We start from the raw sequence: 26,163 nt of genomic DNA, 5'->3' as shown, positions 1-26,163 counted from the left end.
TCATGGGGGCTCAAACACAGGGACACAGGCATGGGGGCTCAACACAGGGACACAGGCATGGGGGCTCAAACACAGGGACACAGGCATGGGCTCAAACAGAGGACACAGGCATGGGGGCTCAACACAGGGACACAGGCATGGGGGCTCAAACACAGGGACACAGGCATGGGGGCTCAACACAGGGACACAGGCATGGGGCTCAACACAGGGACACAGGCATGGGGGCTCAAACACAGGGACACAGGCATGGGGGCTCAAACACAGGGACACAGGCATGGGGGCTCAAACACAGGGACACAGGCATGGGGGCTCAAACACAGGGACACAGGCATGGGGGCTCAAACACAGGGACACAGGCATGGGGGCTCAAACACAGGGACACAGGCATGGGGGCTCAAACACAGGGACACAGGCATGGGGGCTCAAACACAGGGACACAGGGACGGGGGCTCAAACACAGGGACACAGGCATGGGGGCTCAAACAGACAATATGTTTTATAAAAACTCCCTTAACAGACATGAATCCATATCACAGTGAATGGAGATGGAGAAATGCTGAAACCTAATGGTCAAAACTAGAGAATCCCCTTTAGTTTTGTCCTGTATCTCTGGATTAGTTTAGTCCTGTATCTCTGGATTAGTTTAGTCCTGTATTTCTGAATTAGTTTAGTCCTGTATCTCTGGATTAGTTTTGTCCTGTATCTCTGGATTAGTTTAGTCCTGTATCTCTGGATTAGTTTAGTCCTGTAACTCTGAATTAGTTTTGTCCTGTATCTCTGGATTAGTTTAGTCTTGTATCTCTGGATTAGTTTTGTCCTGTATCTCTGAATTAGTTTAGTCCTGTATCTCTGGATTAGTTTTGTCCTGTATCTCTGGATTAGTTTAGTCCTGTATCTCTGGATTAGTTTAGTCCTGTATCTCTGGATTAGTTTAGTCCTGTATCTCTGGATTAGTTTAGTCCTGTATTTCTGAATTAGTTTAGTCCTGTATCTCTGAATTAGTTTAGTCCTGTATCTCTGGATTAGTTTAGTCCTGTATCTCTGGATTAGTTTAGTCCTGTATCTCTGAATTAGTTTAGTCCTGTATCTCTGGATTAGTTTAGTCCTGTATCTCTGGATTAGTTTAGTCCTGTATCTCTGGATTAGTTCAGTCCTGTATCTCTGGATTAGTTTACTCCTGTATCTCTGGATTAGTTTAGTCCTGTAACTCTGGATTAGTTTAGTCCTGTATCTCTGGATTAGTTTAGTCCTGTATCTCTGGATTAGTTTAGTCCTGTATCTCTGGATTAGTTTATTCCTGTATCTCTGGATCGCATGTCCTGCTCTCGTTCTTACATAATCACATTTCTGCACAGAGGGAGAAACCTCACAACAACAAAGTCACTCTCATTCAACTCTCTCTTCTCTCCCTCCTCTCTACACTCTACACTCTCTTCTCTCTCTCATCTCTCTCTCTGCTCTCCCCCTTCTCTATCTCTCCTCTCCCTCTCCTCTCCCTCTCCTCTCCCTTCTCTCACTCTTCTCTATCTCTCCTCTCCCTCTTCTCTCCCCCTTCGCTCCCTCTTCTCTCTCTGCTCTCCCTCTTCTCTATCTCTTCTCTCCCTCTTCTCTCTCTCTCCCTACTCTCGCTCTCTTCTTTTTCTCTCCCTACTCTCTCTCTCTACACTCCCTGCACTCTATTCTCTCTCTCCTCTCTCTTCTCTCTCTCCACTCTCTCTCCTCACTCTCTCTCTCTCTCCTCTCTCTCCACTCTCTCTCCTCTCTCTCCTCTCTCTCCTCTCTCTCTACTCTCTCTACTCTCTCTCTACTCTCTCTGCTCTCTCTGCTCTCTCTGCTCTCTCTGCTCTCTCATCCCTCTAGTATGAGTTTGTAATGTAGTAATGCAATGTAAAGCTTTTGCATTTTCATAGAGAGTGATCTGGGCTCTGTCCTGACATGTGTTCCTGATCTCAACTCTCAACAAACAGATAGAAAACCAGCAGGGTGGAGGGATGATGCTCTCTCTCTTCTTCCTCTCTCTCTCCTTCTCCTCCTCATGTGTGTCTGTGTGTGTGTGTCTGTGAGCATGTACACGTGTGTGTGTGTGATGTTTCCCTAGACCTACCCTCTCTGGGCCTCGCTGCGTTGGCGTTCCAGCTGTCTCTCCAGGTCGTCTCTCTGCTGGCGGAGCAGGTCTCTCTGTCTCTGGAGATCCCCAGCCGACCCCCTCATCACCTCCAGCTCTGCCCCCAGGGACTCTGTCTTCTGCTGGAGGCCCACAACCAGCTTCTCCAGGCTGACCTTCTCACTGGGGGGGAGGAGGAGAGAGAGAGAGAGAGAGAGAGAGGGGGCGGATGGAGAGATAGAGACGGGGCGAGAGAGAGAGAGAGAGAGCATGTTTTTAAAAAATATATACGATTTAGAGTTGGATAAACTTGGATATTTCCACAAGAACATATACGGGATACTACCCTCCACAACATAACCTTCACTCCAAATCAAAACTCCAAACCTACATCCTGATTTTGGACAAAATTACCTGGAAGGATTCATACTACCAAAGATTCTTATTCCCAAAGGACTATACAGCAAATGCTCTGGCAAACCAACGACTAGTAAAATAAGCACAACAGAAACCTGCAGAACAGATCTGACTGCAACGTTAAATAGCACTGAAGTGTAAAGAGAAAGGTGTCAAAGCCCTTGAGTCCAACAACGGCAGGAGAGTTTCACAGCCACGTAAATGCAGAGGCCTTTGAAGCTCCCTCCCTCTGTGCAGAGGTCATTACAATACAGTACCCCTTGGATGTAGAAAATGACAAGGCACGGAGAGAGTACAAAAACAAGATCCTTACGGAAAATCGAGAGACACTCTTTTTCTGACTGCTATAAAAAAAAGGGAACGTAAGTAACTGAATCCTTCACACAGACCATCCCCTGGCACAGTGCTATATTAACCAGACCATCCCCTGGCACAGTGCTATATTAACCAGACCATCCCCTGGCACAGTGCTATATTAACCAGACCATCCCCTGGCACAGTGCTATATTAACCAGACCATCCCCTGGCATGGCACAGTGCTATATTAACCAGACCATCCCCTGGCATGACACAGTGCTATATTAACCAGACCATCCCCTGGCACAGTGCTATATTAACCAGACCATCCCCTGGCATGACACAGTGCTATATTAACCAGACCATCCCATGACACAGTGCTATATTAACCAGACCATCCCCTGGCACAGTGCTATATTAACCAGACCATCCCCTGGCACAGTGCTATATTAACCAGACCATCCCCTGGCATGACACAGTGCTATATTAACCAGACCATCCCATGACACAGTGCTATATTAACCAGACCATCCCCTGGCACAGTGCTATATTAACCAGACCATCCCCTGGCACAGTGCTATATTAACACAGACCATCCCCTGGCACAGTGCTATATTAACCAGACCATCCCCTGGCATGACACAGTGCTATATTAACCAGACCATCCCATGACACAGTGCTATATTAACCAGACCATCCCCTGGCACAGTGCTATATTAACCAGACCATCCCCTGGCATGACACAGTGCAATATTAACCAGACCATCCCCTGGCACAGTGCTATATTAACCAGACCATCCCCTGGCATGGCACAGTGCTATATTAACCAGACCATCCCCTGGCATGACACAGTGCTATATTAACCAGACCATCCCCTGGCACAGTGCTATATTAACCAGACCATCCCCTGGCATGACACAGTGCTATAATAACACAGACCATCCCCTGGCATGGCACAGTGCTATATTAACCAGACCATCCCCTGGCATGACACAGTGCTATATTAACCAGACCATCCCCTGGCACAGTGCTATATTAACCAGACCATCCCCTGGCATGACACAGTGCTATAATAACACAGACCATCCCCTGGCATGGCACAGTGCTATATTAACCAGACCATCCCCTGGCATGATGCAGTGCTATAATAACACAGACCATCCCCTGGCATGACGCAGTGCTATATTAACACACTACCCCTCTCTGAGTCAGCCAACGAGGGCTCTGAGTCAGCCAACGAGGGCTCTGAGTCAGCCAACGAGGGCTCTGAGTCAGCCAACGAGGACTCTGAGTCAGCCAATGTCAACCTGTACAAGTCTGGAACAGTATTGGTAGAGGGCAACCCCAAACAGTTTCAGCTGGAGGAGAGGGTGAGGGTGCTGGAGGAGAGGGAGAGTGCGATGGAGAGAGTGTGGGCCCTGGCGAGAGGGTGAGGGTGCTGGAGGAGAGGGTGAGGGGGCTGGAGGAGAGGGTGAGGGGGCTGGAGGAGAGGGTGAGGGTGCTGGAGGAGAGGGTGAGGGTGCTGGAGGAGAGGGTGATACAGGAGAGGGTGAGGGTGCTGGAGGAGAGGGTGAGGGGGCTGGAGGAGAGGGTGAGGGTGCTGGAGGAGAGGGTGAGGGTGCTGGAGGAGAGGGTGAGGGGGATGGAGGAGAGGGTGAGGGTGCTGGAGGAGAGGGTGAGGGTGCTGGAGGAGAGGGTGAGGGTGCTGGAGGAGAGGGTGAGGGTGCTGGAGGAGAGGGTGCTGGAGGAGAGGGTGAGGGTGCTGGAAGAGAGAATGAGGGTGCTGGAGGAGAGGGTGAGGGTGCTGGAGGAGAGGGAGAGGGGGATGCAGGAGAGGGTGAGGGTGCTGGAGGAGAGGGTGAGGGGGATGGAGGAGAGGGTGAGGGGGCTGGAGGAGAGGGTGAGGGGGATGGAGGAGAGGGTGAGGGTGCTGGAGGAGAGGGTGAGGGGGATGGTGTGTGACAGAGAGAGCGCACTAGAGAGCACCCCCCCCCCCCCCCCCCCCCCGCAGAGAAGCCAGCAGAACAGCCCATCTCAGATCCTGACCATAGCGGTGACACGTCCAAACACCCAGCGCCCCCTAGACCTTCTGTCTGAGGACCAACTAGGTTCACCCAGCCACATAATAATACACACAGGCTCAAACGACCTGAGAGCACAGCAGGAAAGGGTGGCCACAGCACTCAAGGGAGTGATTGAAAAAGCTTCTATACTTTCCCCAACACACAAGTGGTTATCTCCACCCTGCTACCACGAAAATACTTCCACCCTGCTACCATACAGCAGGTAAATGCAAGTATTTCCTGTGACTTGTGCCTCAAAACTAAACCACTTCACCCATGACATGAATAGCCTTTACGACCATCTACACAAGGCAACAGTGCCCACCTTCGCCAGGGCCCTAAAGAACATCGCCCTCAACTGCAGCCCAGACACCTCACACATGAACAACAGATCAACAGACACCCCGCCCTGACCAGCGAGACACTCTCCCAGACCTGCGGGACACTCTCCCAGACCAGCGAGACACTCTCCCAGACCTGCGGGACACTCTCCCAGACCTGCGGGACACTCTCCCTGACCAGCGAGACACTCTCCCAGACCAGCGAGACACTCTCCCAGACCTGCGGGACACTCTCACAGACCTGCGGGACACTCTCCCAGACCTCCCCCCCCCCCCCCAGACATTAGCACGTTGTTACCTGTTGAGGAGGTCCAGGGAGGTGTGGAATCTCTGGTTGTCTCTGTGTTTCTCCTCCAGACTCCTCTCAACCTGCTGGTTCTCCTTCTGCACCTCCTTCATCCTCCCCTCCAGGTCCCTCCTCTCCTCCTCCTGCTCCTGCAGATTCCTATGTAGAATATCTACCTGCTCCAGGGCTGCATCCAGCCGGCTACGCAGGTCCTGTTTATCAATCACATTTCAATCAATCAATCAAATGTATAAAGCCCTTTGTTACATCACCAGTTGTTTATCACTATGTTTGTATGAGTCTTTCCAAGACAGACTGTGGATAGTCCAAGACAGTCTGTGGATTGTCCAAGACGGTCTGTGGATAGTCCAAGATAGTATGTGAATAGTCCAAGACAGTCTGTGAATAGTCCAAGACAGTCTGTGGATAGTCCAAGACAGTCTGTGAATAGTCCAAGCACAGTCTGTGAATAGTCCAAGCACAGTCTGTGAATAGTCCAAGACAGTCTGTGGATAGTCCAAGCACAGTCTGTGAATAGTCCAAGACAGTCTGTGGATTGTCCAAGACAGTCTGTGGTTAGTCCAAGACAGTCTGTGGATAGTCCAAGACAGTCTGTGGATAGTCCAATCACAGTCTGTGGATTGTCCAAGCACAGTCTGTGGATAGTCCAAGACAGTCTGTGGATAGTCCAAGACAGTCTGTGGATTGTCCAAGACAGTCTGTGGATTGTCCAAGCACAGTCTGTGGATAGTCCAAGACAGTCTGTGGATAGGCCAAGACAGTCTGTGGATTGTCCAAGACAGTGTGTGGATTGTCCAAGACAGTCTGTGGATAGTCCAAGCACAGTCTGTCGATTGTCCAAGACAGTCTGTGGATTGTCCAAGCAAAGTCTGTGGATTGTCCAAGACAGTCTGTGAATAGTCCAAGCACAGTCTGTGGATAGTCCAAGACAGTCTGTGAATAGTCTGTAGATAGTCCAAGATGTGTAGGGTGAGACTACAAGTCTGTAGATAGTCCGAGACTACAAGTACCTTCAGGTTTGGGGTCCATAACACTTCAATTCCAGTCAATTCAGGAAGTACACTGACATTCCATTTCCTATTCTCTTCCATGCTTTTCAATGAGGAACATGTGGGACTTTGTTTGACTTCATGCATTGACTGGCATTGAAATGGAATTGACCCCAAGACTGGTATCCCATGTTGAATGAGGGATTTGTCTGACCTGTGTTTGTATCTGGTGTTGGGAGAGGAGACCTTTGACAGCCATCAGGGTGCTGTTGCATTGGGGAGTGCGGCCCCGGAGAGGTGAGGAGGAGGAGGACGAAGGTTGACCACCAGAGACATTACCATCCTCACCACCATGAACCAGCTGAACAGGAAGTGGAATGGGTTGGAGAAAGAGAAGGCAACATCCTGAGTAACTTTGCTTAAAAGAACTACAACATATACAGAAGGCTAGTTTCTCACACCCAGACTAAGTCTAGTCTTGGATTACAAAGTAAGAGAATGTGTCCCAAATGGCACCCTATTCCCTATATAGTGCACTACTTTAGACCAGAGCCCTATTCCCTATTATAGTGCACTACTATAGACCAGAGCCCTATTCCCTATATAGTGCACTACTATAGACCAGAGCCCTATTCCCTATTATAGTGCACTACTTTAGACCAGAGCCCTATTCCCTATATAGTGCACTACTTTTGACCAGGGCCTTATGGTTCCTGGGTAAAATGAGTACACTAAATAGGGAATAGGGTTCTGGTCTATAGTAGTGCACTATAATAGGGAATAGGGCTCTGGTCTATAGTAGTGCACTATATAGGGAATAGGGCTCTGGTCTATAGTAGTGCACTATAATAGGGAATAGGGCTCTGGTCTAAAGTAGTGCACTATAATAGGGAATAGGGCTCTGGTCTAAAGTAGTGCACTATATAGGGAATATGGCTCTAGTCTAAACTATATAGGGAATAGGGTACCATTTCAAAAGCAATCTCTTAATTTAAATTCCAGGACTGAATCTGGTTCTGGGAAACCGGCACTGATAAAAAAGCACTGATAGTGATATGATAGTCCCAGGCCTGGTCTGAATACCTGTGTGATGCTGGTTAGGCCCAGGCCTGGTCTGGCTACCTTTGTGATGCTGGTTAGGATCTGTAGCAGGCTGAATACTTGTGTGATGCTGGTTAGGACCTGCAGCAGGCTGAATACCTGTGTGATGCTGGTTAGGACCTGCAGCAGGCTGAATACCTGTGTGATGCTGGTTAGGACCTGCAGCAGGCTGAATACCTGTGTGATGCTGGTTAGGACCTACAGCAGGCTGAATACCTGTGTGATGCTGGTTAGGACCTGCAGCAGGCTGAATACCTGTGTGATGCTGGTTAGGACCTGCAGCAGGCTGAATACCTGTGTGATGCTGGTTAAGACCTGCAGCAGGCTGAATACCTGTGTGATGCTGGTTAGGACCTGCAGCAGGCTGAATACCTGTGTGATGCTGGTTAGGACCTGCAGCAGGCTGAATACCTGTGTGATGCTGGTTAGGACCTGCAGCAGGCTGAATACCTGTGTGATGCTGGTTAGGACCTTCTGAAGGATGTTTATCTCTGAGAGAAAGTCGTCCATCTCTGCCCTGTCTTCCGCTCTGCTTGTCTCCTGGAACATTTTTTATTTCATTTCACTAGGCAAGTCAGTTAAGAACAAATTATGTTTAACAAAGGCCTCTGTGCGGACAGGGGCTGGGATTATAAATGTAAATGCATTAAACCATAGGGGTCAAACATACAGGAAGCCATAGGGGTCAAACATACAGGAAACCATAGGGGTCAAACATACAGGAAGCCATAGGGGTCAAACATACAGGAAACCATAGGGGTCAAACATACAGGAAGCCATAGGGGTCAAACATACAGGAAACCATAGGGGTCAAATATACAGGTAACCATAGGGGTCAAACATACAGGAAACCATAGGGGTCAAACATACAGGAAGCCATAGGGGTCAAATATACAGGAAACCATAGGGGTCAAACATACAGGAAACCATAGGGGTCAAACATACAGGAAAATATAGGGGTCAAACATACAGGAAACCATAGGGGTCAAACATACAGGTAACCATAGGGGTCAAACATACAGGAAACCATAGGGGTCAAACATACAGGAAGCCATAGGGGTCAAACATACAGGAAACCATAGGGGTCAAACATACAGGAAGCCATAGGGGTCAAACATACAGGAAACCATAGGGGTCAAACATACAGGAAGCCATAGGGGTCAAACATACAGGAAACCATAGGGGTCAAACATACAGGAAAATATAGGGGTCAAACATACAGGAAACCATAGGGGTCAAACATACAGGTAACCATAGGGGTCAAACATACAGGAAACCATAGGGGTCAAACATACAGGAAACCATAGGGGTCAAACATACAGGAAAATATAGGGGTCAAACATACAGGAAGCCATAGGGGTCAAACATACAGGAAACCATAGGGGTCAAACATACAGGAAACCATAGGGGTCAAACATACAGGAAACCATAGGGGTCAAACATACAGGAAACCATAGGGGTCAAACATACAGGAAGCCATAGGGCTCAAACATACAGGAAACCATAGGGGTCAAACATACAGGACACCATAGGGGTCAAACATACAGGAAACCATAGGGGTCAAATATACAGGAATCCATAGGGGTCAAACATACAGGAAACCATAGGGGTCAAACATACAGGTAACCATAGGGGTCAAACATACAGGAAACCATAGGGGTCAAACATACAGGAAACCATAGGGGTCAAACATACAGGTAACCATAGGGGTCAAACATACAGGAAAATATAGGGGTCAAACATACAGGAAACCATAGGGGTCAAACATACAGGAAAATATAGGGGTCAAACATACAGGAAACCATAGGGGTCAAACATACAGGAAACCATAGGGGTCAAACATACAGGTAACCATAGGGGTCAAACATACAGGACACCATAGGGGTCAAACATACAGGAAACCATAGGGGTCAAACATACAGGAAACCATAGGGGTCAAACATACAGGAAACCATAGGGGTCAAACATACAGGAAACCATAGGGGTCAAACATACAGGAAACCATAGGGGTCAAACATACAGGAAACCATAGGGGTCAAACATACAGGAAACCATAGGGGTCAAACATACAGGAAACCATAGGGGTCAAACATACAGGTAACCATAGGGGTCAAACATACAGGAAACCATAGGGGTCAAACATACAGGAAAATATAGGGGTCAAACATACAGGAAACCATAGGGGTCAAACATACAGGAAACCATAGGGGTCAAACATACAGGTAACCATAGGGGTCAAACATACAGGAAAATATAGGGGTCAAACATACAGGAAACCATAGGGGTCAAACATACAGGAAACCATAGGGGTCAAACATACAGGTAACCATAGGGGTCAAACATACAGGAAACCATAGGGGTCAAACATACAGGAAACCATAGGGGTCAAACATACAGGAAACCATAGGGGTCAAACATACAGGTAACCATAGGGGTCAAACATACAGGTAACCATAGGGGTCAAACATACAGGAAACCATAGGGGTCAAACATACAGGAAAATATAGGGGTCAAACATACAGGAAACCATAGGGGTCAAACATACAGGAAACAATAGGGGTCAAACATACAGGAAAATATAGGGGTCAAACATACAGGAAACCATAGGGGTCAAACATACAGGAAACCATAGGGGTCAAACATACAGGTAACCATAGGGGTCAAACATACAGGAAACCATAGGGGTCAAACATACAGGAAACCACAGGGGTCAAACATACAGGAAACCATAGGGGTCAAACATACAGGAAACCATAGGGGTCAAACATACAGGAAACCATAGGGGTCAAACATACAGGTAATCATAGGGGTCAAACATACAGGAAACCATAGGGGTCAAACATACAGGAAACCATAGGGGTCAAACATACAGGAAACCATAGGGGTCAAACATACAGGTAATCATAGGGGTCAAACATACAGGAAGCCATAGGGGTCAAACATACAGGAAACCATAGGGGTCAAACATACAGGAAACCATAGGGGTCAAACATACAGGAAGCCATAGGGTTCAAACATACAGGAAGTCATAGGGGTCAAACATACAGGTAATCATAGGGGTCAAACATACAGGTAACCATAGGGGTCAAACATACAGGAAACCATAGGGGTCAAACATACAGGAAGCCATAGGGGTCAAACATACAGGAAACCATAGGGGTCAAACATACAGGACACCATAGGGGTCAAACATACAGGTAACCATAGGGGTCAAACATACAGGAAACCATAGGGGTCAAACATACAGGAAGCCATAGGGGTCAAACATACAGGAAACCATAGGGGTCAAACATACAGGAAACCACAGTGGTCAAACATACAGGAAACCATAGGGGTCAAACATACAGGTAACCATAGGGGTCAAACATACAGGAAACCATAGGGGTCAAACATACAGGAAACCATAGGGGTCAAACATACAGGAAAATATAGGGGTCGAACATACAGGAAACCATAGGGGTCAAACATACAGGAAACCATAGGGGTCAAACATACAGGAAACCATAGGGGTCAAACATACAGGAAAATATAGGGGTCAAACATACAGGAAACCATAGGGGTCAAACATACAGGAAACCATAGGGGTCAAACATACAGGTAACCATAGGGGTCAAACATACAGGAAACCATAGGGGTCAAACATACAGGAAACCATAGGGGTCAAACATACAGGAAACCATAGGGGTCAAACATACAGGAAACCATAGGGGTCAAACATACATGAAGCCATAGGGGTCAAACATACAGGAAGCCACAAGGGTCAAACATACAGGAAGCCATAGGGGTCAAACATACAGGTAACCACAGGGGTCAAACATACAGGAAACCATAGGGGTCAAACATACAGGAAACCATAGGGGTCAAACATACAGGTAACCATAGGGGTCAAACATACAGGAAACCATAGGGGTCAAACATACAGGAAACCATAGGGGTCAAACATACAGGAAACCATAGGGGTCAAACATACAGGAAACCATAGGGGTCAAACATACAGGAAACCATAGGGGTCAAACATACAGGAAAATATAGGGGTCAAACATACAGGAAGCCATAGGGGTCAAACATACAGGTAACCATAGGGGTCAAACATACAGGAAACCACAGGGGACAAAACATACAGGAAGCCACAAGGGTCAAACATACAGGAAACCATAGGGGTCAAACATACAGGAAACCATAGGGGTCAAACATACAGGAAGCCACAAGGGTCAAACATACAGGAAACCATAGGGGTCAAACATACAGGAAAATATAGGGGTCAAACATACAGGAAACCATAGGGGTCAAACATACAGGAAACCATAGGGGTCAAACATACAGGAAACCATAGGGGTCAAACATACAGGTAACCATAGGGGTCAAACATGTAGGAAACCATAGGGGTCAAACATACAGGAAACCATAGGGGTCAAACATACAGGAAACCATAGGGGTCAAATATACAGGAAACCATAGGGGTCAACTATACAGGAAACCGTAGGGGTCAAACATACAGGAAGCCACAGTGGTCAAACATACAGGAAGCCACAGGGGTCAAACATACAGGAAACCATAGGGGTCAAACATACAGGAAACCATAGGGGTCAAACATACAGGAAACCATAGGGGTCAAACATACAGGAAACCATAGGGGTCAAACATACAGGAAACCATAGGGGTCAAATATACAGGAAACCATAGGGGTCAACTATACAGGAAACCGTAGGGGTCAAACATACAGGAAGCCACAGTGGTCAAACATACAGGAAGCCACAGGGGTCAAACATACAGGAAACCATAGGGGTCAAACATACAGGAAGCCATAGGGGTCAAACATACTGGTAACCATAGGGGTCAAACATACAGGAAGCCACAGGGGTCAAACATACAGGAAACCATAGGGGTCAAACATACAGGAAACCATAGGGGTCAAACATACAGGACACCATAGGGGTCAAACATACAGGAAACCATAGGGGTCAAACATACAGGAAACCATAGGGGTCAAACATACAGGAAACCATAGGGGTCAAACATACAGGAAGCCATAGGGCTCAAACATACAGGAAACCATAGGGGTCAAACATACAGGACACCATAGGGGTCAAACATACAGGAAACCATAGGGGTCAAATATACAGGAAAATATAGGGGTCAAACATACAGGAAACCATAGGGGTCAAACATACAGGAAACCATAGGGGTCAAACATACAGGTAACCATAGGGGTCAAACATACAGGAAAATATAGGGGTCAAACATACAGGAAACCATAGGGGTCAAACATACAGGAAACCATAGGGGTCAAACATACAGGTAACCATAGGGGTCAAACATACAGGAAACCATAGGGGTCAAACATACAGGAAACCATAGGGGTCAAACATACAGGAAACCATAGGGGTCAAACATACAGGTAACCATAGGGGTCAAACATACAGGTAACCATAGGGGTCAAACATACAGGAAACCATAGGGGTCAAACATACAGGAAAATATAGGGGTCAAACATACAGGAAACCATAGGGGTCAAACATACAGGAAACAATAGGGGTCAAACATACAGGAAAATATAGGGGTCAAACATACAGGAAACCATAGGGGTCAAACATACAGGAAACCATAGGGGTCAAACATACAGGTAACCATAGGGGTCAAACATACAGGAAACCATAGGGGTCAAACATACAGGAAACCACAGGGGTCAAACATACAGGAAACCATAGGGGTCAAACATACAGGAAACCATAGGGGTCAAACATACAGGAAACCATAGGGGTCAAACATACAGGTAATCATAGGGGTCAAACATACAGGAAACCATAGGGGTCAAACATACAGGAAACCATAGGGGTCAAACATACAGGAAACCATAGGGGTCAAACATACAGGTAATCATAGGGGTCAAACATACAGGAAGCCATAGGGGTCAAACATACAGGAAACCATAGGGGTCAAACATACAGGAAACCATAGGGGTCAAACATACAGGAAGCCATAGGGTTCAAACATACAGGAAGCCATAGGGGTCAAACATACAGGTAATCATAGGGGTCAAACATACAGGTAACCATAGGGGTCAAACATACAGGAAACCATAGGGGTCAAACATACAGGAAGCCATAGGGGTCAAACATACAGGAAACCATAGGGGTCAAACATACAGGACACCATAGGGGTCAAACATACAGGTAACCATAGGGGTCAAACATACAGGAAACCATAGGGGTCAAACATACAGGAAGCCATAGGGGTCAAACATACAGGAAACCATAGGGGTCAAACATACAGGAAACCATAGGGGTCAAACATACAGGAAACCATAGGGGTCAAACATACAGGTAACCATAGGGGTCAAACATACAGGAAACCATAGGGGTCAAACATACAGGAAACCATAGGGGTCAAACATACAGGAAAATATAGGGGTCGAACATACAGGAAACCATAGGGGTCAAACATACAGGAAACCATAGGGGTCAAACATACAGGAAACCATAGGGGTCAAACATACAGGAAAATATAGGGGTCAAACATACAGGAAACCATAGGGGTCAAACATACAGGAAACCATAGGGGTCAAACATACAGGTAACCATAGGGGTCAAACATACAGGAAACCATAGGGGTCAAACATACAGGAAACCATAGGGGTCAAACATACAGGAAACCATAGGGGTCAAACATACAGGAAACCATAGGGGTCAAACATACAGGAAGCCATAGGGGTCAAACATACAGGAAGCCACAAGGGTCAAACATACAGGAAGCCATAGGGGTCAAACATACAGGTAACCACAGGGGTCAAACATACAGGAAACCATAGGGGTCAAACATACAGGAAACCATAGGGGTCAAACATACAGGTAACCATAGGGGTCAAACATACAGGAAACCATAGGGGTCAAACATACAGGAAACCATAGGGGTCAAACATACAGGAAACCATAGGGGTCAAACATACAGGAAACCATAGGGGTCAAACATACAGGAAACCATAGGGGTCAAACATACAGGAAAATATAGGGGTCAAACATACAGGAAGCCATAGGGGTCAAACATACAGGTAACCATAGGGGTCAAACATACAGGAAACCACAGGGGACAAAACATACAGGAAGCCACAAGGGTCAAACATACAGGAAACCATAGGGGTCAAACATACAGGAAACCATAGGGGTCAAACATACAGGAAGCCACAAGGGTCAAACATACAGGAAACCATAGGGGTCAAACATACAGGAAAATATAGGGGTCAAACATACAGGAAACCATAGGGGTCAAACATACAGGAAACCATAGGGGTCAAACATACAGGAAACCATAGGGGTCAAACATACAGGTAACCATAGGGGTCAAACATGTAGGAAACCATAGGGGTCAAACATACAGGAAACCATAGGGGTCAAACATACAGGAAACCATAGGGGTCAAATATACAGGAAACCATAGGGGTCAACTATACAGGAAACCGTAGGGGTCAAACATACAGGAAGCCACAGTGGTCAAACATACAGGAAGCCACAGGGGTCAAACATACAGGAAACCATAGGGGTCAAACATACAGGAAACCATAGGGGTCAAACATACAGGAAACCATAGGGGTCAAACATACAGGAAACCATAGGGGTCAAACATACAGGAAACCATAGGGGTCAAATATACAGGAAACCATAGGGGTCAACTATACAGGAAACCGTAGGGGTCAAACATACAGGAAGACACAGTGGTCAAACATACAGGAAGCCACAGGGGTCAAACATACAGGAAACCATAGGGGTCAAACATACAGGAAGCCATAGGGGTCAAACATACTGGTAACCATAGGGGTCAAACATACAGGAAGCCACAGGGGTCAAACATACAGGAAACCATAGGGGTCAAACATACAGGAAACCATAGGGGTCAAACATACAGGACACCATAGGGGTCAAACATACAGGAAACCATAGGGGTCAAACATACAGGAAACCATAGGGGTCAAACATACAGGAAAATATAGGGGTCAAACATACAGGAAACCATAGGGGTCAAACATACAGGAAAATATAGGGGTCAAACATACAGGAAACCATAGGGGTCAAACATACAGGAAGCCATAGGGGTCAAACATACAGGAAACCATAGGGGTCAAACACACAGGAAACCATAGGGGTCAAACATACAGGAAGCCATAGGGGTCAAACATACAGGAAACCATAGGGGTCAAACATACAGGAAACCATAGGGGTCAAACATACAGGAAGCCATAGGGGTCAAACATACAGGACACCATAGGGGTCAAACATACAGGAAGCCATAGGGGTCAAACATACAGGAAACCATAGGGGTCAAACATACAGGAAACCATAGGGGTCAAATATACAGGACACCATAGGGGTCAAATATACAGGAAACCATAGGGGTCAACTATACAGGAAACCACAGGGGTCAAACATACAGGTAACCATAAGGTCAAACATACAGGAAACCATAGGGGTCAAACATACAGGACACCATAGGGGTCAAACATACAGGAAGCCATAGGGGTCAAACATACAGGAAGCCATAGGGGTCAAACATACAGGAAACCATGGGGTCTGGCGGGCGCACACAGAGTGGGGGTATCCCCACCCCCTCTCACCCCTGACATACCCCAGACTTCCCCAGACTACCCCAGACTGCCCCAGTCTGCCCCCAGACAACCCCAGTCTGCCCCAGACTGCCAAAGACAGCCCCAGACTGCCCCAGACTGCCCCAGTCTGCCCCAGACTGCCCCCAGACTGCCTCCTGCCTCATGACAGTCAGCAGGGAAGTGATGGAGTATATTAGAAGTTATGGTCCCAGACAACAGACTACAACCCAGCGGTCCCTGAGGTCCCATCATCCTGTATGTGTATGTGTGTGTGTGTGTGTGTGTGTGTGTGTGTGTGTGTGTGTGTGTGTGTGTGTGTGTTATTGTGTGTGTGTGTGTGTGAGTCTCACCATCCTGTCCAGACTGGTCTGCATGGCAGCAAGGCCTGTATCCTTCTCACTGTTCTGGGCTCTGAGATGCTTCACCATGTCTGCCAGCTCCAGGATCCTTTTACACACACACACACACACACACACACACACACACACACACACACACACACACACACACACACACACACACACACTCACACACACACACACACACACACACACACACACACACACACACACACACACTCACACACACACACACACACACACACACACACACACACACACACTTTTCAGATCATATAGCCTAGGCATCTGACAGCATGATCTGAGGAAGTACTCATGAAGAGAGACCCTCAACCTTCTCATGTTCCCTGTGCTAGGTAATATGTTCCCTATGCTAGGTAACATGTTCCCTGTGCTAGGTAACATGTTCCCTGTGCTAGGTAACATGTTCCCTGTGCTAGGTAACATGTTCCATGTGCTAGGTAATATGTTCCCTGTTCTAGGTAACATGTTCCCTGTGCTAGGTAACATGTTCCCTGTTCTAGGTAACATGTTCCCTGTGCAAGGTAACATGTTCCCCGTGCTAGGTAAAATGTTCCCTGTGCTAGGTAACATGTTACCTGTGCTAGGTAACATGTTTCCTGTTCTAGGTAATATGTTCCCTGTGCTAGGTAACATGTTCCCTGTGCTAGGTAACATGTTCCCTGTGCTAGGTAACATGTTCCCTGTGCTAGGTAATATGTTCCCTGTGCTAGGTAACATGTTCCCTGTGCTAGGTAATATAATCCCTATGCTAGGTAACATGTTCCCTGTGCTAGGTAATATATTCCCTATGCTAGGTAACATGTTCCCTGTGCTAGGTAATATAATCCCTATGCTAGGTAACATGTTCCCTGTGCTAGGTAACATGTTCCCTGTGCTAGGTAACATGTTCCCTGTGCTAGGTAACATGTTCCCTGTGCTAGGTAATATAATCCCTATGCTAGGTAACATGTTCCCTGTGCTAGGTAATATATCCCCTATGCTAGGTAACATGTTCCCTGTGCTAGGAAATATATTCCCTATGCTAGGTAACATGTTCCCCGTGCTAGGTAATATATTCCCTATGCTAGGTAACATGTTCCCTGTGCTAGGTAATATATTCCCTATGCTAGGTAACATGTTCCCCGTGCCTGGCAATATATTCCCTATGCTAGGTAACATGTTCCCCGTGCTAGGTAATATATTCCCTATGCTAGGTAACATGTTCCCCGTGCTAGGTAACAATCTCGAGGTTTGGAGTTACTGTCCTGTAGCTTCATAGTGTATCTCCTAAGATCAAATGCCCATTGAGAATGTGAATACTCTGATGGTTGTGGCACATGTATTGAGGATCGGGAGGTCTGTTTGGCTCTAGAAACACAAAGCATCATGGTTATTCAGATCTTCCGAGAGGATTGTCTTTCCTGCATTACTGTATTACCCAGCCAGGGGTGACAATCCACAGAAAATACCTGACTTGATCCAACTGACACAAAGTCAAGTTATCAGGACAGTTAGGATCTGGTTTTACTCCATGGGATGTACGGATGGCGTGACATCATAGACGTCCTGTAGAACAAACCCATTCTTCCTTTTACTCTATATCACTTCTGCTTTCATTAGGAAGGCAAGCTACTGTAACATTCAGGGTGACGTGTTCAGTTTTGGGAAATCGGCGACCGATACAGATTGAAAGACAGACTGAAAGACAGACAGAGTTGAGCTCTACTTTCTCTTCATCCCAGAGACAAACAAGCAGGCAGGCAAGACAGGCAGTTAGGCAGGCAGGCAGACAGGCTGTTAAGCAGGCAGGCAGACAGGCAAGACAAACAGACAGACAGGCAGGCAAGACAGACAGATAGACAGGCAGGCAAGACAGACAGATAGACAGGCAGTCAGGCAAGACAGACAGACAGACAGACCTGGAGTTGAGCTCTACTTTCTCAGCGTCCCAGCGTCCCTGCAGCTGCATGGCTTCCTTCAGCTTGTCCCTCAGCTGCCTTTCCAGCTCTGACACCTCCAGCCCACTAGGGGCGATGTGCGGTGTTACCCTGGCCTCCAGAGACATACAGGCCACATGTAGACTACGGCTCGCAGTCACACACTCCCCACGTATGTCAGACAGACTCCTACAAACAGAGGAACATGGTTAACGTGTCAGACAGACTCCTACAGACAGAGGAACATGGTTAACATGTCAGACAGAGGAACATGGTAAACGTGTCAGACAGACTCCTACAGACAGAGGGACATGGTTAACATGTCAGACAGAGGAACATGGTTAACGTTTCAGACAGACTCCTACAGACAGAGGGACATGGTAACCATTGGGATTCATCCAGGCTTAACACGACATAACTGGTAAGTATTGTTTGCAAGAAAACAGAAAACAGACCCAAAGTCTTGAGTTTTGAAGTTGTGACCCATTGTTTTTCATTAGGAAAAAGGGTTGGTTGTATCCTATTGAGGACAAGATGGATTCTGCCTGTAACACTTAAGCTCCAAAAGCCTGCAGCTCACTTTGAACTGGGACCGTCTCACGCTTGACTCCGAGCCTCAAACACGAGGTATTTCTGTCCACAAGCAGAGTAGTGTACGCTACAGCTAATTACTCAACGATGCTCCCCGTTGTTGGTGTAAACACAAGGTATTTCTGTCCACAAGCAGAGTAGTGTACGCTACAGCTAATTACTCAACGATGCTCCCCGTTGTTGGTGTAAACACGAGGTATTTCTGTCCACAAGCAGAGTAGTGTACGCTACAGCTAATTACTCAACGATGCTCCCCGTTGTTGGTGTAAACACGAGGTATTTCTGTCCACAAGCAGAGTAGTGTACGCTACAGCTAATTACTCAACGATGCTCCCCGTTGTTGGTGTAAACACGAGGTATTTCTGTCCACAAGCAGAGTAGTGTACGCTACAGCTAATTACTCAACGATGCTCCCCGTTGTTGGTGTAAACACGAGGTATTTCTGTCCACAAGCAGAGTAGTGTACGCTACAGCTAATTACTCAACGATGCTCCCCGTTGTTGGTGTAAACACGAGGTATTTCTGTCCACAAGCAGAGTAGTGTACGCTACAGCTAATTACTCAACGATGCTCCCCGTTGTTGGTGTAAACACGAGGTATTTCTGTCCACAAGCAGAGTAGTGTACGCTTCAGCTAATTACTCAACGATGCTCCCCGTTGTTGGTGTAAACACGAGGTATTTCTGTCCACAAGCAGAGTAGTGTACGCTACAGCTAATTACTCAACGACGCTCCCCGTTGTTGGTATTTATACATGACTTTAAACCCCGTGTTCAACTTCAGCTGCGTTCGGGATTTATCCTGATGGATGCCTCATTCATCAGACCAGGGGTATCCGGAGCCATCCGTCCCCAGTGAGGAAGCACCAAGCTGGGGGAGCAGAATGACCCCCCCTGCCCGCCCCCCTTGATCCTAGGCAGGGATGGATGGAGTGGTTCATGGGGTTCAGAAGGTGGAGGAGCGGAGGATTGGAGGGGGGGAGGAGGGGAGAGGAGCGGAGGACTGGAGTGGGGGAGGAGGGGAGAGGAGCGGAGGACTGGAGTGGGGGAGGAGGGGAGAGGAGCGGAGGACTGGAGGGTTACTTGTGTGATACCCCAGGTTCTGCTGGGAGTCTGGACGGCGGTATGGACTGGGGGCTTGGAGGGGGTTCCTGTCAGGTTCCTGGATGGGGTCTGACAAGGTCGCAACACTCACCTGTCAGCGAAGGTCCTGAGCTGGGTGAAGGTGCTCCGTAGGGAGGCTGCCTGGCGCCACAGGGCCCTCACACGGGCCTGCTCACGACCCACCCGGTAGGCACACGTCTGGGGAGGGAGACAGGTCATGGGAGGGAGACAGGTCATGGGAGGGAGACAGAAGGGAGACAGGAGGGAGACAGGTCATGGGAGGGAGATAGGAGGGAGATAGGAGGGAGACAGAAGGGAGACAGGTCATGGGAGGGAGATAGGAGGGAGACAGGAGGGAGACAGGAAGGAGACAGGTCATGGGAGGGAGACAGGTCATGGGAGGGAGACAGGAGGGAGACAGGTCATGGGAGGGAGACAGGTCATGGGAGGGAGACAGGTCATGGGTGGGAGACAGGTCATGGGAGGGAGACAGGAGGGAGACAGGTCATGGGAGGGAGACAGGTCATGGGAGGGAGACAGGTCATGGGAGGGAGACAGGAGGGAGACAGGAGGGAGACAGGTCATGGGAGGGAGACAGGTCATGGGAGAGACAGGAGGGAGACAGGTCATGGGAGGGAGACAGGTCATGGGAGGGAGATATGAGGGAGACAGGAGGGAGACAGGTCATGGGAGGGAGACAGGTCATGGGAGGGAGACAGGAGGGAGACAGGTCATGGGAGAGAGACAGGTCATGGGAGGGAGATAGGAGGGAGACAGGAAGGAGAGGTCATGGGAGGGAGACAGGTCATGGGTGGGAGACAGGTCATAGGAGGGAGACAGGTCATGGGAGGGAGACAGGTCATGGGAGGGAGATGGGAGCTGTCTAACCTTGAGACTACTATAGCTATAGACTCTTATGATGTCACTCCAATGGTGATTTTTCAGCCATGTTTCTCTCGCTCGCTCTCTCACACACACACACACACACACACACACACACACACACACACACACACACACACACACACACACACACACACACACACACACACACACACAGGCTCACACACAGGCTCACACACACACACAGGCTCACACACACACACACACACACACACACACACACACACACACACACACACACACACACACACACACACACACACACACACACACACACACACAGTAACATACAGTAACACGCAAACTACCCAGCAAACCGGGAACATTCCCAGGACATTAGCTCAGATTCCCATTTAGTTCTAGGGTTTTATCTAACACTAGGATAAATACACCCCCCCCCGAAATTATTTTTATGTGTTAAATGAAATATCCTTGGAATGTTTTTCTTAACGATCACTAAAATATCTGTGCACAACATCTGTAACAGTCACCACAGAACGTTCCCCAAACGTTCTCATTAGGTTCCCAGAGAATATAACAACACAACGTACCAGTAATGTTTTTCCCAGCAAACCAACATTGGTCCTGTTAAAGTTCCCAGAACATTCGTTTCGGTTGCGGCAAACGTTCTTATAGAGTAAAAAGCTGTCCAGTCATCACCACCACATTTTCAGCATCTACATTTGTAGCTGCTTAAAGCATAGTATTGGAAATCTGCATTTGAGGACTGTATCGTAGGACTATTACCACTGAACAACATCCTCACTGATTGAGGTCTAGACTTTCTCTGCCTCAATGACACTTGGCATCAGCCCAACGAGTACATTTCTCCTAACCAATGTACTCCATCTGGCTAGACCTACCTGGACAGTCAACCAATGTACTCCATCTAGTTACACCTACCTGGACAGTCAACCAATGTACTCTATCTGGCTAGACCTACCTGGACCGTCAACCAATGTACTCCATCTAGCTACACCTACCTGGACAGTCAACCAATGTACTCTATCTGGCTAGACCTACCTGGACAGTCAACCAATTCACTCCATCTAGCTACACCTACCTGGACAGTCAACCAATGTACTCTATCTGGCTAGACCTACCTGGACAGTCAACCAATTCACTCCATCTAGTTACACCTACCTGGACAGTCAACCAATGTACTCCATCTAGCTACACCTACCTGGACAGTCAACCAATGTACTCCATCTAGCTACACCTACCTGGACAGTCAACCAATTCACTCCATCTAGCTACACCTACCTGGACCGTCAACCAATGTACTCCATCTAGCTACACCTACCTGGACCGTCAACCAATGTACTCCATCTAGCTACACCTACCTGGACAGTCAACCAATTCACTCCATCTAGTTACACCTACCTGGACCGTCAACCAATGTACTCCATCTAGTTACACCTACCTGGACCGTCAACCAATTCACTCTATCTAGCTACACCTACCTGGACAGTCAACCAATGTACTCCATCTAGTTACACCTACCTGGACAGTCAACCAATGTACTCCATCTAGCTACACCTACCTGGACCGTCAACCAATTCACTCTATCTAGCTACACCTACCTGGACAGTCAACCAATGTACTCCATCTAGTTACACCTACCTGGACAGTCAACCAATGTACTCTATCTAGTTACACCTACCTGGACAGTCAACCAATGTACTCCATCTGGCTAGACCTACCTGGACAGTCAACCAATGTACTCCATCTAGCTACACCTACCTGGACCGTCAACCAATGTACTCCATCTAGCTACACCTACCTGGACAGTCAACCAATGTACTCCATCTAGTTACACCTACCTGGACAGTCAACCAATGTACTCCATCTAGCTACACCTACCTGGACCGTCAACCAATTCACTCTATCTAGCTACACCTACCTGGACAGTCAACCAATGTACTCCATCTAGTTACACCTACCTGGACAGTCAACCAATGTACTCTATCTAGTTACACCTACCTGGACAGTCAACCAATGTACTCCATCTGGCTAGACCTACCTGGACAGTCAACCAATGTACTCCATCTAGCTACACCTACCTGGACCGTCAACCAATGTACTCCATCTAGCTACACCTACCTGGACAGTCAACCAATGTACTCCATCTGGCTAGACCTACCTGGACAGTCAACCAATGTACTCTATCTAGTTACACCTACCTGGACAGTCAACCAATGTACTCCATCTAGCTACACCTACCTGGACAGTCAACCAATGTACTCCATCTAGCTACACCTACCTGGACCGTCAACCAATGTACTCCATCTAGTTACACCTACCTGGACAGTCAACCAATGTACTCTATCTAGTTACACCTACCTGGACAGTCAACCAATGTACTCCATCTGGCTAGACCTACCTGGACAGTCAACCAATGTACTCTATCTAGTTACACCTACCTGGACAGTCAACCAATGTACTCCATCTGGCTAGACCTACCTGGACAGTCAACCAATGTACTCCATCTAGCTACACCTACCTGGACAGTCAACCAATGTACTCCATCTAGCTACACCTACCTGGACAGTCAACCAATGTACTCCATCTAGTTACACCTACCTGGACCGTCAACCAATGTACTCCATCTAGTTACACCTACCTGGACAGTCAACCAATGTACTCTATCTGGCTAGACCTACCTGGACCGTCAACCAATGTACTCCATCTAGTTACACCTACCTGGACCGTCAACCAATGTACTCTATCTGGCTAGACCTACCTGGACAGTCAACCAATGTACTCCATCTAGCTACACCTACCTGGACAGTCAACCAATGTACTCCATCTAGCTACACCTACCTGGACAGTCAACCAATGTACTCCATCTAGCTACACCTACCTGGACAGTCAACCAATGTACTCCATCTAGCTACACCTACCTGGACCGTCAACCAATGTACTCCATCTAGTTACACCTACCTGGACCGTCAACCAATGTACTCTATCTGGCTAGACCTACCTGGACAGTCAACCAATGTACTCCATCTAGTTACACCTACCTGGACCGTCAACCAATGTACTCCATCTAGTTACACCTACCTGGACCGTCAACCAATGTACTCCATCTGACCCTCCTCACACATCCGGACTTTCAAAATCACTGGCTGTGCTGATTTATCGGCCTCCTAAACACTCAACTCTCTGACATTCTTGTTAAACTATCCGAGTTTACTAAACCCGTCCTGAGCACCTTCAGCCTCGCTATGCTAGTGTTTGGTGATTTCAACATGTCAACTCCCCTGACTGCAGTCTCTCTACCGGCCTGGCTGATGTCCTGGACAACTTTGTACTCCAAACAGAACGTGGACTTTGCCACCCACCCCCAAAAAAATATCCAAACAATGGACCTGGTCTGTACCACAGGCATGGATCTCGCCAAATGTGTCAGGGGTTGTCCGACCTTAAACTCATCCCCCTTTACTCTAGCCACTCGGCCCAAGACACGCTCCTGTCAATTTAGGAGTCTGACAACTAGAAATACAGGCCAGCTTCCTGAATCCATCTCCAACCTGACACTTCCAGACACTATGAGAGCTGCAGAGTCTCTGTCCTCCTTTAAAACACAGCTAAAGACTGATCTGTTCAGAAAAGCTTTAAAAATGACCTTTTGTTAATTCTGTTCTCCCGTCCTCCAGATCTGATGACACCAGAATGTAGCTTTGATTGTTGTTTGTGTTCTGTGTTTTGCATTTTTTATTATTATTATTATTTGTATTACATTTTTTTTAAATATTCTTCAGTGCCTTGGGTGAGAGAAAAGCGCTTTACAAATTAAATGAATCATCATTTAATTCATAGAACATTTGAACAGCATTTATTCAGACAAACACAACTATACACTTTAAACGTTGACAATCTGCACAATCTGTGGAGTTTGGAAGCTGCATTATCTGGTATCCAAAACCAGGTGTCTCATCCTCTGCAACACCAGGGAAGATCTCTTATAGCCATGGCAGTACGGTCGCCGTGGCAGTACGGTCGCCGTGGCAGTACGGTCGCCACGGCAGTACGGTCAATCAGGAATTCCATGCTTCCTTTTTAACCTTCTCAGACATAACTAACCCAGAGAAATACTGGTAACTGGGTCATTCACCATCCCTTCACCCATCCTCTTTATATGCTGTGTGTACTTCTGGGTCCAAGATAAGTGCTGATCTAGGATCACTTCTGTTTTTCAGATGATGGAAAATACAACAGAGGGCATCACGTCAAGTGTCTCAAAGTAGGAATTATAATGGGTGTTTTCTTTTAAATTAAGTTCAACAGTCCGTTTTTACAGAATGTTTTCTTCTCTAAATTCTGCATTTCTGACTCGATTTATAAATCTGGATTAAATAAAGAACACCTCTCAATTTCACCGTAAAAAAACTTTTAAAAACATGGTTATAGAGTACTGTACGTGGGATTGAACATAAAATCTTTGTCTCTGCATCCAGATCAGTAACCCTCCGCACCACAAGAGGACAGCTGAGGCCTTGTGTTATTGTTTTTTTCAGACGGTCAATCAGGACACAGAACAATATTTCTGAGTTATTCAAAAGTTCCTCTTCGTGTACTTGTACCACCGTGTTTTAAGATTTTGCTCTTTGCTGTTGTGCTTTTTTTATTGTTGACCATTTGAAGGTACTTAATTGCCACCCAGAAATAATTTGATTTTGAGATAAAAATGGCTGTATTGGACTTTAAATCAATAAATGATTATTGCGTTGAACCTGAATTGTTTTGGTAAATGTAAACCCAGCAAAAATAGAAAGGTCCCTTTTTTTAGTACCCTGTCTTTCAAAGATAATTTGTAAAAATCCAAATAACTTCACTGATCTTCATTGTAAAGGGTTGAACTTCTTATGGCTGCAGGGGGCAGTATTGAGTAGCTTGGATGAAAGGTGCACAGAGGTGCCCAGAGTAAACGGGCTGCTCCTCAGTCATAGTTGCTAATATATGCATATTATTATTAGTATTGGATAGAAAACACTCTGACGTTTCTAAAACTGTTTGAATTATGTCTTTGAGTATAACAGAACTCATATGG

The 26,163-nt window shown here is 47.1% G+C and overlaps 1 protein-coding gene across 1 annotated transcript; it reads right to left on the bottom strand.

Moving 5' to 3' along the window:
* On the bottom strand, positions 1-24,314 carry LOC120041841 (putative ciliary rootlet coiled-coil protein 2). Its single transcript, XM_038986707.1, has 10 exons — positions 24,174-24,314; positions 20,299-20,405; positions 18,497-18,703; positions 16,566-16,662; positions 8,070-8,159; positions 6,733-6,879; positions 5,521-5,720; positions 2,105-2,287; positions 375-421; positions 1-281 (listed from the first exon to the last, which is right to left on the bottom strand). The coding sequence occupies exons 3-10, from the start codon at positions 18,640-18,642 to the stop codon at positions 1-3; spliced, it is 1,191 nt and encodes a 396-aa protein (XP_038842635.1). The 5' UTR covers positions 18,643-18,703; positions 20,299-20,405; positions 24,174-24,314.
* Between the last annotated feature and the right edge of the window lie 1,849 nt (positions 24,315-26,163).

The sequence above is a fragment of the Salvelinus namaycush genome, unplaced genomic scaffold (assembly GCF_016432855.1).
Source record: "Salvelinus namaycush isolate Seneca unplaced genomic scaffold, SaNama_1.0 Scaffold554, whole genome shotgun sequence".
NCBI classification, from domain to species: domain Eukaryota; kingdom Metazoa; phylum Chordata; class Actinopteri; order Salmoniformes; family Salmonidae; genus Salvelinus; species Salvelinus namaycush.
The sequence above is the reverse complement of the archived record's forward strand: the minus strand, read 5'-3'. Positions and strand labels throughout refer to the sequence as shown.

Bases quoted from the DNA above. Each gene is read 5' to 3' on its own strand.
- LOC120041841 (XM_038986707.1), bottom strand. From the start codon at position 18,642: ATGTCTCTGGAGGCCAGGGTAACACCGCACATCGCCCCTAGTGGGCTG. The intron at 2,288-5,520 runs GTAACAACGTGC...CCTCCCCCCCAG, and splicing joins TCCCTGGACCTCCTCAACAG to TGAGAAGGTCAGCCTGGAGA. The intron at 422-2,104 runs GTAGGTCTAGGG...CCTGTGTTTGAG, and splicing joins CGCAGCGAGGCCCAGAGAGG to CCCCCATGCCTGTGTCCCTG.